The sequence below is a fragment of the Clinocottus analis genome, unplaced genomic scaffold (assembly GCF_023055335.1).
Source record: "Clinocottus analis isolate CAN_PGR_092001 unplaced genomic scaffold, fCliAna1.0.p SCAF_4, whole genome shotgun sequence".
NCBI classification, from domain to species: domain Eukaryota; kingdom Metazoa; phylum Chordata; class Actinopteri; order Perciformes; family Cottidae; genus Clinocottus; species Clinocottus analis.
The window spans coordinates 19,930,608-19,943,438 of NW_027176153.1; the positions used below are offsets into that span (position 1 = coordinate 19,930,608).

At 43.0% G+C, this 12,831-nt stretch overlaps 1 protein-coding gene and 1 long non-coding RNA gene across 4 annotated transcripts in view; one reads left to right on the forward strand and one right to left on the reverse strand.

Annotated features, from left to right (window-relative positions):
• The window catches only part of LOC137800217 (metabotropic glutamate receptor 4-like), a 122,396-nt gene that overhangs the window by 75,291 nt on the left and 34,274 nt on the right, over nucleotides 1-12,831 (forward strand). For both annotated transcript variants that reach the window (XM_068597301.1, XM_068597300.1), the window contains exon 3: nucleotides 10,312-10,447. In XM_068597301.1, coding sequence (XP_068453402.1) covers nucleotides 10,312-10,447 — 136 coding nt within the window. The remainder of the gene's footprint in view (nucleotides 1-10,311; nucleotides 10,448-12,831) is intronic.
• On the reverse strand, nucleotides 5,140-12,263 carry LOC137800219 (uncharacterized). Of its 2 annotated transcripts, XR_011079532.1 has the most exons (4): nucleotides 11,781-12,263; nucleotides 10,525-10,630; nucleotides 5,372-5,541; nucleotides 5,140-5,290 (listed from the first exon to the last, which is right to left on the reverse strand). It is a non-coding gene; the product is annotated as an uncharacterized lncRNA (long non-coding RNA). The 2 variants fall into 2 exon arrangements; XR_011079533.1 differs by lacking the exons at nucleotides 5,140-5,290; nucleotides 5,372-5,541 and adding an exon at nucleotides 9,000-9,127.

Sequence of the window (12,831 nt, forward strand, 5' to 3'; positions counted from 1 at the left end):
CCGCTACATGCGTTCAGTACATCAATAAACTTCGACAGGAACACTGCGCTCAGTGACGCTACAGGGAGGGGGCGGAGCTTGTTGTCCGAAAGCGGGAAAAACCAGCGGCTCATTGACTGCTGTTCACTGTTGCTGCCGGACCCGGAATATAACAAGCGGACGCTGCATGAATGCTGCAAAACATTACAAACTTTTCTTCACTTTTTTGGGGGGGGGGGGATTTAACAAGCCTCCACACGAACAGCAGCACTGCGCCATTGCAACTCAAATTGTGTACGGGATTGCCATACCGATTTATAACTTCACCACCAGCAAAATAACTCCACGGATTAAATCCAAGCTCTGCTTCATGGTCGCGGTGCCGTAGATGTGTTTCAGCGTTGTGTCTGACTGCAAGTAACCCCGAACGGGGCGTGTTTTTTAGGCCAGATTCAGTGGTTTTGGGGGAAACCGCTGTATTGTTTTACTTTTACTCAAACTGGGAATGTTGGTGTTTACAGTAGTAGGATAATCTTCTAAGCCAGTGAGGAGAAGTACACAGTAAGTATGAAGGTATACAGCTGAGATTCATACTCACTTTGGGTGCATCTTGGAACTAATTTTGGGGTACAATGAGCTTGAATAGTAACGTTTTCATATCTAAACATAATATTAAATAGATAGCTTTTAGGGGCCCTTTGAGTTGGGCTGTCTAAAGTCTGCCCCTGGTGGTTTTCCCCATGAACCAGACTGTGGGCCTTTTTCAATGGCGTTTCTCAGCGGGAGTAGCCACGACTTGACTGTTGTATATCGTTCAGGGACAAAAGGAGGCCGGCGCCGAGTGTGAAGTAGTTTTGTCTGCGCTGTTCTCACGAAAGCTGCAGGTAGCCAGCTCTAAACGGGCACCGCACAAAACCTCTCAATGGGCAGAAAATACAGTTTCATTTCTCTCCTGAAGAATATAAAAAGTATTACCTAAATGTCTGTCTCCGAAGCGTGTATCCTCAGGTCAAGCTGACACATTTGTACAAACACATCGGCTCAGAACTTTGGAGCTGCTGGGAAACAGGAGCTCCTGCCGACGCAGACAAAGCTTTTGTGCTGACACTGCTGAGTTGAAATAATAGTTTAGATGTGATGTCATAGCTGTCAATAAACAGCGCTGATCCTTTTTAGCAGCCGTAATGTTTCAGAGTTGTTGGTTTTTCGAGGATTGGTTCACACACAGTACTTGGTGCTGGTGTTCAGTGTTTTAACTGCATTCAAATCTTTAGCGCAAACAAAATATCTCCTAAAATATCATGTTAACAGGATGAATACACATATTACCCATTCAGATTGCAGCAAGTGAATCCAATTAGTCCAGGAATTTAGTCATAATAGTGCCGATGATTCAGACCCAAATCAGTGTGCGACAAGAGTTCATCGTATCGGTCATATTTGAAAGCTTATTTTTACGTTTCAAACTTTCCTCCAAATGATAATGCACACTCATTAAAAACACTTGTTAGTTCCAGCATGCAGATTGAAGGGCATGTGTGGGATGATTGATATATATGTAATAACATGTTCAATTCATTTAGGAATTTACTCAAAATAGTGACGATGATTCATACACAAATCAGTGTGCGATAAGAGTTCATCGTACCTGTCACATTTTAAACGCACCAACATCTTATTTTTACATTTCAAACTTTCCTCCAAATGATAATGTACATTCATTAAAAACACTATTTAGTTCCAGCATGCAGATTGAAGGGCATGTGTGGGATGAATGATATGAATGCAGTAGCATGTCCGTGTGTCCTCTGGCCGTGCATGCGCTCGCCTGCATCGGGGGATAAACTGAGAGAGGGTCCGCTCCCCTCCGGGACTTACAGCTGATATCGGAGCAGCAGAGTTGCTGACGGATGTAATACCGGGACTGGTGAGCCATTTGGCTTAAGAAAATAGCCATGCCAACAAATGCTTTCAGTTGATCCATCAACTTTGAGGCCGGGGTGTAACTCCATCGCCACGCTGCTGTGTTCTCACTCGTGCTTTTCGATGATTGTTAGCGGACTCATCAATACGAGCTTGAGTGGATCATATTTTTCTTTCACAGACCAAAAGATTAGACCCGTGCAGTTCACAGCATTCAATTCAACACGCTAGTCCAAAGCACTTTAGTTGGGGCACTAAAGTTGCTTCATTGCCCACTTTTCCTTACTTTTATTAAAGTAATGGCAAGTCCCCGGTCTCAAATTAATTGCCTCAGCTCCTCTCGGTGCTTTTCACACAAAACCAGTAGAAGTGCTACTGACGAGCCATCTTGCCAATCGTAAACATTTAAAAGACCAAAAAAAGTTGAATCTTGCTCCAATTGCATTGGATAGCAAATACTTCCTCTCGCAAAGCGTTTGCTCATTTAATACGTGCAAGCACATCTTTGTGGTTGAGTACTTGAGCAGCAAAGGAGCCGTTTACCTTGAAATCGTCACATTAAATTGAGAAATACACTGTCGCCTGAATACTATTCTAGTGCAGGGTAATCCTCATGGTATTATGAACAACTTACACACTCGTGGATTTATTGCTCAAACTGTTTCAACCAAAGCAACCTCATGCAAAGTGCAGGCCCATTCAAATCGAGCCCGTTCGGCCCCGCGACGTTGCTGCTCGCTGCTTTCTTGAGAACGGCCTCACAACTTTCAGCTCGACGCTGCGATTCCTAACAAGCTGTACGCAGCATGCCGCACACACCCCAATGTGAGCATGACCCACTGCTGACAAGTGAAGTCGACCGGATGAGCCGGAAACACAGACCCCGTCCGTGTCAGTTAGATGCAATACAAAAAAAAGTCATAATTATGACAATAAAAAATCATTATGAAAAAAAATTGTCACAAAACAAGACATGACGTCATAATTATGAATTCTTTTTGTTATAATTATGACTTTGTTTTTGTTTTTTTGTGGCTGAAATGGGCTTCCATAGGATCCTTCCCTGAAGCAGTCTCTCTGTAAGCTTGAATATGTATTTTCTTTAAAGATCCTCTCAGTTTTGTCAACAAGCAACTTGAAAGACAAAACAGTCTCAAATGTTGTCTCGTGTTCCTTTTCTGTTGGACTTTCAGTTTTAAAGCCTCTTTGATGGACTGTGCTGTGGCAGAAGTGCAATCTTCAGAAAATACTGTTATTGAGACTCATTGCTTCGGTTCTGGCCTTCAGTCCATCAAGTTTAAGGAACGGCTTCCCAAACACTTCAAAAGTACATTGAAGTTCTTTGCAATCGCTCAGACGTAGAATAAAAAGCCGTCTGAGCAGAAATATGACCGACTACAACACTTTATATTAACTGTACAATTAAGTATATGCTCACATTCCTTCAGTAGAATGTATTTACTATATTATATACATATATGTGAAATTAAATGGCCTTGAAAATGTCTAGTTCCTCTAACACTCAGCCGTAACTGTCTGAGTTTGTCCAGGCACGTTATTTTGCTTTCAATGAATTCAACTCATTACATTTGAGTTTAAATTCCACACTAATATTAAGTTGATGTAATTATCAGCATTATTTCATTAAACGGCATTAATAGGAGCCATGAAAACATACAAATCTGTTACGGTCATACGATTATTGATGGAAATCAGTGCAGAGCATACTTTTGTTTCAGATACGTTCTTGATAGGAATGGTAGCTTGTTTATTTTACACTAAACATATGGCACGATGCATCTAAGCAATCATCGTCTACTTCAATCTAATCCGATGTAATTTCACACATCACCATGCAGATGTCTTTCTTATTAACGTCATCTCTCGGCGAGTAATTTTGAAACCCATTATAAATGAGTACTGTACACAAGCACGCTGGAAAATTGCTGTTTCATCTTTGACACACAACTATTCGGCAGCACAACTTTCTTTCAATAACACAACAGAGCCAGCATGCAGAAGGTTACAGGGGAAGTGTGCAGCTACTTCTTCAGAATATATACAATAATTATACAGCTGATAATAGATGTCCATGTCCAGTTTGCTAATCTCAAACCATGTTGTAGGGAGACATTTTTGTAGATTGATTCATTGGTTGTGTAATGTTGTCGTGCTGCTGAAATTCAGAATCATTATTCTGCTTGATGAAGATATTGAGAAGCCGTGGTGCAAAGAGGAAGAAGATAAATGTAAATGATAAATCAGACTGTGGTGCATTTCGGAAAATGTCCATTTATGAAAGTGTACGTTTGAGTTAAAAATCATCAAACTGTACAACCGCACTACCCTTATTATATCTCACATTTTACTGTTATTTTAAGTTATGAATACATAATTGGAACTTAGCACGAAGAGACAAATACTGCCTCCTCATTGGGAACTGATTTGCTTTGAACTATGTGACACTCGCGGTGCTGCTGCACGTCTCTTAAAAGCCTCTCACTGTTGTGTTGGATTTGGATCTGTGACACAATTTGGTAATTCTATTGCCTTAGATCAAAAGAGTCCTTTAATATTGTTCAATATGAATGAAGATACTCACCACATACAGAGCAACTCACATGCAGCCTCAAAAGGCATCAAAACACTTCATAAAAAACTGAACATTTTCAATGTTTTCTTTTCATATTGCAACGCTATTGCACTTCTTTCTATATTACAGGTCTTTCCATTTTCCTGCTCTCTCTCTCTCTCTCTCTCTCTCTCTCTCTCTCTCTCTTTCTCTCTCTCAGTATCTAACTGCAGATATTTACATTAGCTTGTGTGCAGCTCCGTGATATCTGAGAGGAGAAACTTGACTCCCACCAGCCTCACGTTGAACCACAGTCACGGCAACAAGCCCGAAGCTGCTCTCTGATAATAACCTGTGGACACAGCGAGCCACCGATAGCCAGGCTGTGCAGATAAAATGCACTCTGACACATCCACACGTGTGTGCAATTAATTTGAAATGACAAAATGTACTGTATACACACAAACTATTTATATACTGCGCAGCACACAGGTTGTGGATATGGAAAATGACACACGTTTGGCGTAATCCAGACAAATTGCCGTGATCCAGGTGGAATTGGGGTCATTTATCTTCTCCTCTCTAATGTGAAAGCCATTCATGTGGTTCAAATAAATTGTCGCCTCTTCAAAATTTCGAACAGTTTGCACATCTTGTGTCGATATTTTTGTTCTCCATTTGTTTAGTTTTTCCGCCTCCATGTTGCAGGCAGGAGCAGGTCCGTTACTGTGTTTAGATATCGTTTCAGCCATCCTCATCATGATGGAGAGAAGGGTGGGATTTGGTAGTTTGGGGCTATCGTTGTGTCTCAGGAGTCTGTAATAATGATAATGGCAGATTTTACTTTAATTGATCCCCTGAGGGGGGAAAAAATGTATTTTTTTTATGCCCTCAGACCTGCACGGTGAGGTACAGGAGCCTCGAGTCAGCGAGAGAACAGCGCCTCAGGGATTGTGGGGGATTTAGTGTCCTGCTCCAGGACGCTCGAGCAGAGGGGGGAACTGAACCTGTGACTTTTCTGTACAGCCCAGCCTTTCACACACTCCCAGTTCCTCGCAGCGGTCCATCTAAAAAAGAAAAAGCAAAAAAAAAACATTTCTCCACACCGCTCTTTCTGTGTTCCCCCTTCAGAATAAAAGCCCCAGAAACGTACACTCGAACACTGCTTCCTAGAGCGCCGCCCAAATACACAATACAAATGCTTACAGTAGCGAACGATCACAAATAGTCTGGCGTGTAAACTCACGCCAGTAAAAAGTGTTGTGAAAGTAGTTTTGAGGAGTTTTTGTTGCATTAAAAATTCCCTTCAAAATAAAAGCACAGGGTTTGCCCACGGAAAGACCCCGTGACTCACTGACACCAGCGTCCTACGAGGTGCCGGTGCCACGACTTCTAAACGAGTGGCAAATGCCGTGGCATCTGGTAGAATTAGTGGCAACTGCTCGAGATGCTTCGGCGTCTGAGAGGTGGGAACCGGAAGTGAACCGGAAGTGCTTCTACGTAATTAGTGGCATCTGCGGTGGGAACCGGACGTGCCTCTATGAGGCGCCGGTGCCACGATTTGAGCTTGCCCTCTCTCGAAAAAATGGCAGAGAAAAAGAACACAATGTGTAGCTCCTGTACCAATATTAAAACACAGCACATCCCCTGCAGTTCATCTACAGGGAACAACAACCAGGGATTAAACAATACTGTTTTTCTTGCCTGAAAATCAATTGCATCCATTTCCTCTCCCTCCTGAGCGTGTCCCAGCATGCACTAGAGGCGAGGCAGAGAAACATTGGCCAGGCTGCTAGTTTATCACAGGCCTCTGATAACCTGATTTGCATAAATCATTTGGTTTACAGTTTACCAGCTCAGAGGAGATATTATGCTATCCATATCGACTTGTCTTGGTTCACATTTTGCATCGCTTTGATCCCATCGGAGGGTGCTCCTGTGACGTGAACCGCTGTGATCACACTACTGAGGCCGAGCATCACTGTTCTTTCACGTCGGGGCTGTTGGTCAGCAGCCAGGCGTGGCCTGTCATTGAGTTGATGGCACAAGCAGGTGGGACGCCTCAAAGCTCTGTGCAGCTCGAGCAGGCCGTCTCATTACCAACGGTTTGCGTCTGTCAAATCATCTGCGGCCAAAACAAGTCGCATGCAATACGGTGTTGATGCTTTCAATCAGCGGTGAAGGACTTGACAATCCTTCAAGCCCGCGGTGATCGAGAATGATTGACAGCCGGCGCTCTAGAAGCAACATTTGTGCGGTTTCGAGAGCTACGCCAGTCATGCTAGTAGCGTGCTCCAGCTGCAGAGGGAGCCTGCTTGTGTAAGGTACTGTATGGCCACCGAGGGCATCCCAAAAAAAACAAAACAAGGGCTATTTATAAAACCCGCACCGTCGCTGTAGAACACCCACCTGGGTGTATTTTGCGTGCTTCTGCACTACTTCTCACCGAGCAGAGGCACTTTGCTGCCAGGGAGTATTTAATGTTTATGGCAGCGCTGTCTCTCCCACGGGTGTCAAATGAGAAGGAATATTAGTGTTCTGAGCTATTAGGAGAGCAGAGACTGAGGCTGACAATGGGAGACTCGAGAGAGAGGAGGAGAGCAGTCTCCTCAGCAACGGATATTTTTAGAGGTGGTTTTTTAGACGCTCAGATGTTAAGGGTGGTATAGGACGAGTGCCGCGAGAGAGAAACGCACTGCTTCACTGTACCAGTAGATGTGATTTAGATATTGTATTGGGGGGGAGGGGCGTTGGGAAAATGACCAAAGTGGCACGAGGATTTATTAATGTGACTTTGTGAAACCTTAATCACAACCCAGCGGTTCAGTTTAGGTTTTCACACGTGCCACTGATTGTTAATCTGCATTATGTTCTGGTCATTTTCACATGTAATTGTAATTAATCAACACACATAAAACGCACAACACATGAGATTGATTTTTTTCTTCATTCAGGGCTGCTACACATTTCTAATGAATTGCTTTGTAATTGTCTTTCTTTATGTTGAGTAACATTAGGTGGGAGACGGTGGTCTAGTGCAGTTTAAGGGAAGGCTGATGGGAAGCGGTGGGCAGACAAGAAGAGGGGACCTAATTACTTCTTGTCCGGTCGCAAAATGGAATCCAGCAAAGTGTTTTATTGGAAATCGGATACCTCTTGTCCTGCGAGACTTGTTTAATTAGCTAAAATTAATATAAAATATGGAATGAGGAAGACCTATAATTACCAAAGCCCAATTAAAAAAACCCTTAGGTAATATGAAAAATGTCCTTTGGAGCAGCTTGGCTTCGCTGGATCAACCTGAGAAAGATATATTAGAAGGCAAAATACTGTGAAAACATGCTATCACAGGCTTGCATGTATGCACTGTGTCTCTGTGTGTCATGAAAACAAACCCCTTGTGGCGGAAAAGTGTTCACTGCAGAACATCAACAACAAAAAAAGAAAGCAGGTAGCAGGTATATGAACCGAGCGTGTTGTTCGGGAGCTGCTTCCTGTCACGGAGTTTGAAATGCGGTCCTGGAGTGAAGAGGCCGTGTCTCTGACCGCCCTGCACTCAGAGGCGGCTGCACAGATGCATGGATGAATGGGTAGTGTGAGCCATACAAACAAATTGTAGCGTCAGCCCCAAACAGCTCACACAGTTACAACAGCGGGCCCGACGGAGGGACCGTGTGCAGTGTGCATCCCACTCCCACGGAGGAGGGAGGTGGTGGGGAAGGGGGGGGTCCTCATCCCCTCTTGCTCCTCCTGGTATTCTCTCCAGAGGTTAAGCAATGCTGCAGCCTGCTGCTGGTTGTGTGAGAAGAGAAGGAAGAAAAGGGATGAGCGCTCTGCTTCCACACAGCAGATGTTAAGGGGGGCGAGGGAGGGAGGAAGAGGAGGAGGGGGGGGGGTTGAAGTACCAGTGAGGCAAAGACATAGAATCTAATGATTGATAGAGCCTCTGAGAGCAGAGCGCTTCTGCTGCTGGTAAATTTCCCATGTGTCGGTCTTGGAAGCGTATGTGTAATGACACAGAGAGGCAGACAGATAAACCTCTTCTTCAGCCTCGACAGTAACGGTGAAGATCGGCGAAAGAAAATCTACACACGTATTATGAACTTGTGAAACGACTCATTTGCATATTTTCATGCATTTAGTGCAACGTAGTTTTTGCGCGTCGATAACTGCGCCTCTCAACGCGCAGCGAGTAAAGAACTGCACTTTGCCCCCGACTCGGGACCTCTGCTATTTATAGCACACGTGTTTTAAATTAGTCAAATATTCAATCGGTATCTTCTCCTGTCATCATGCGTCACGCTGCATAGATCGAACTATAAAAAGTCAAAACGCTTTGATGCAAAAAACTCTTTTTATGTGGTTCTTTTTTACATATTTAAAACGTAAAAATGGGTCGATACCGACTCCAACATAAGAGGAAGGTTAAGTACAGCATGTATGTCGCAATGCTGAACATTTTGATGCAGTTTTGATGAGACCAACAAAGAGAAAGTCCAGCCTGAGTGCAGACGGAAACGTCCTCCTAACAAAGACATGGCTCGGGGAATGTCTTCCTCCTGTGAAGGAACTGCTAATCCATTAACCAGCCAAGTGGATGTACACGCCAGGACTGTCGCGCTCGAGCTGTGACTCGCTTCACCACGGGAAAACCTATATACATAGAAAAAAAAAGACGAAAAACGAGAAAAGAACTGAAATGGCAGAAGCGCGGGTTTGAAGAGAAAGGAAACGTCATTAAATTAATCCCCAGTGTACGATCAGAACAATGTTGCAGGCCGCTGACTGAAGCCGCTCCCTTAACCCAAAGTGACTTTCTGCACCCGAGAGCGAAGCAGCAGACTCTCATTGTTCATTTAATGGCATCCTCTACTTCTTTTCCCAGTTTTCCAGTTTTCCAAATCCAAATGAGGTGAACTATAGAGGGTATTATTCCTGCATTGATTGTCCATCGACTTGCCTTTGTACTGGGTCACGAAAAGGGAAATTCATTAGCATGCACATACTCTCTGTGGCATTTTGGCAGAGCCACGGAAGTGTTATTCTGAATTGTTGCACTGGGAATTAAAAAGCCTTTGTTGGTAACCAGGGGACGTCCGCCGCTGCCTTCAGACCTGCGTTCAATATCATTTCTAAGAGGCCGAGGGCTCGGTTTTTAAAATCATCTGAGGGGAATTACTGTGTAGATATTGTGCTGGCCCGTGCCTTAACAAGCTAAACTCAACTGATCAATGTCACTGGACAATGCTGCGGGTCATTTTTACTGAATCTCAAGAAATGTAGCCGATCTTTACTTCCTGTCTCTTTCGAAAAAAATGATCCAAATCTGCAGGCAAAAAAAAAAAAGAAGACGACATTTTGTAAACACTATTATTTACCTCGAACACAACCAAACAACCTTTGTAATTAGAAAAAAGGATCTGAACAAATGGTTTTCAATTACACAATTTATAGACTTTCAAATGCTACCAAGCCCCCTCCTCGTCTCTCTGGCAGCAACATAAACTGAATTGATGGGTCTCCATGTCTCAAAGTTGCCCCTTGTGGTCCAGGGAAAGACTTTTTTAATACCTTGCATCCCTCATGTTGTGAAATATGGCACCTGTGTGCACATATTATTAGAAAACGTCCAGAGGATTGAAAAAAAGATTTGTGTGGGTTAAAAGATGGAAGAAAAGACCACAACAAATAGTTCTGGTGAACAAGAGTGGGGAAAGAGACACACAGGAAACAGCGGCGTTTGTGTGCATTTGACGTTAAAAACGTCTGCGAATGAGATGCTGGGATGTGTTTTTGCTTTAAAATGACTCATTTCTTTCCTTTGTCTTCCTGTACAGGCGGCCTGTGCATTTCCCAGTCCGTGAAAATACCTCGTGAACCCCGACCCGGAGAGTTCGACAAGATCATTCGCAGGCTGAGTGAGAACCCGAACGCCAGAGTGGTCATTATCTTTGCCAACGAGGACGATATCAGGTGAGTGAATGCAACTTCTTTTTTTTAAAACCCGACTCATCGCAAACACCGATTGGTATTCTCTTTGTGACACTTACCTGCCAGTTTTTCCACACTGCTATGGTGAGTTGAGGTGAAGCGTTTTCAAGATTTGCTTCCGTCTGAATGTTGTCTTTTAACGTCTTAACACGTCACACGTGTGTCCTGTGTGCACAGAGAAATTACATTTTGTGTTTCGCTTGTGAAAACCTATGGAAGCCCATTCCTGCTACAGAAAAAAAAAGCACACTTACTATCTCATAATTATAACTTTTTATCTCATAATTTTGACTTTTTATCTCCATAATAACTTTTTATCTCATAATAATGACTTTATTATCTCCTAATTTAGACTTTATTATCTCATAATTATGACTTTTTTGTGGCAGGAGTGGACTTCCATAAAAAACAGTCTGCTAGCCACATGTAAATACTTGTGATTTATTAATGTCAAATATAATTATATTTGGGTTTTTTACATCTAAAGGTTTGTGCCCAAAGACGTGTCAGCCGAGTGAAGTAGTTGAAGATACGTTGGAAGAGGCAAACAAAGCCTGGTGGTGGAAATCAACCCTGAAGTACTGCGCTTCAGGACGCATTAGATGTACTTGTCGGATTTACATGCTTTAAATATTTTACAAAGGGACATATTGCACTTTTTACGCCACGTCATGTATTTGCTAACTTTAGTGGCAGGTTAAGAGGTACTTGCAGGACTTTTACTTGAATCAGAGTATTTATACACTGCAGCATTAGTTTTATTTCAGTAAAACGATTTGGGCAAGTGGTAAAATCCAAACTAAATACATTGTGTTGATGTGAGCTGGTGATGGAGTGAGCCACCTCACCTCACTGCTGCTGAGAGTCGCAGAGGCACCGTATCGATTGCAGGGAAACGGAGGTAAAGACAAAGTTTATGAGCTGAAGTGCATTTCAATTAGCCGGGAAACAGGATTTAATTTGGTGAAACTAAGCTCACCCTACTAAACATGACAATTAACTTTAGTCTTTGTCGTTATTTGATAACTTCTAATACATAAAAAAAAGATCATAGTATATATGGAACAACTCATTAGTTTGCTTTTTTTTAAATAATATATAATAATATAATTTGGGAAAACAAAACCTATTTAGTACATTTAGGTGCCACATTACACGTCTCCAGATCTTATTCACCATCATCCTGAAAAAATGATTTAAATCGTCCAAAATTCTAATCATTTACATATATAAGCATGTATTTACATAACAAATAGACAATTTAAAATATCAAAGGATTAAAATTGATGATCAGCAATGATTTTAAGTGAGTTACTCGATTCTCCTGAGGAAACCTTCCAGCCTGATGACGTCTCGTCTCCTGCGTCCTTCTTATCCGACTGATAGCTTTGACGTCCAGCCTGCGGCGCCCTGCGGGTATCTCTCCTGCCCATAACATACAAAAGTACAATCTCCGCTTGCCCAGCTTTCCTTGCGGGGACGCGAATGCATCAATTAAAATTCATGACCTATTATTAAGACGGGTAGTCTGCATTAAAGGCGGCGTAATTAGTCGTGTAGGCTGAATCAACACACGCAGCAATGTTGTGGCCTCGCGAGGGGAAATGTCTCCCAGCAACCAGCGAGTAGGCCAGTGTATTCCTGGTGGAAGTGGGCAGTGATTCGGAGGCGGTCTTTTGATGATGACCTGGGCAGAAGTCCCAGCGCTCATTGACTTAATCCGGTCCTGATAACAGTAATAGTCTGGATATAAAGTAATTACAGCAGGCCAGGAGGATTCCAGCGCTGCATTCCTGCTCTATCCTTGAACCCAGGCAGAGAGAGAGAGAGCCAGCAGGAGCCAAAGAAAAGCCCCAGATTGTCTCCAGAAGGAATAGGAGACTTGAGCTGTTTGGATGGAGGCGCTGTAATTTGATGCATACCCATTATAGAAGTATACTGCCGAGTCTGGGCTTCATAATGAGAGAGAGAAATACTTTTTTTGTGGGTTTTCTTTTTCATGATCTATAGCTAGGAAGGAAGATTCGTCCTTTGCTGTGTTTGCTCTGCGGGAAAAACAACACAGGATTCACATCATCACACGAAATGTAATTAAATCATCTTGTACTGTGCGCTTCATTTATGTGAAAATTGCAATCCTCCACCTGATTATTTTTTAGACGTATTCGCAATTTTCATGAGTTGGGATACAGTTTAAGGGAAAATGTGCAGGACACGCCCCTCCACGAGCGCGACACCTTCACATTGTGTTACACTCGTCCGCCTGTCCAGGCTCGTCTCTGTCATGTTATCTCCTGATGGTGAGAAAAATCTATTTCTATATTTTCCTACATGGAGCGCATGATTGCATCTTGAGACATGCTCAT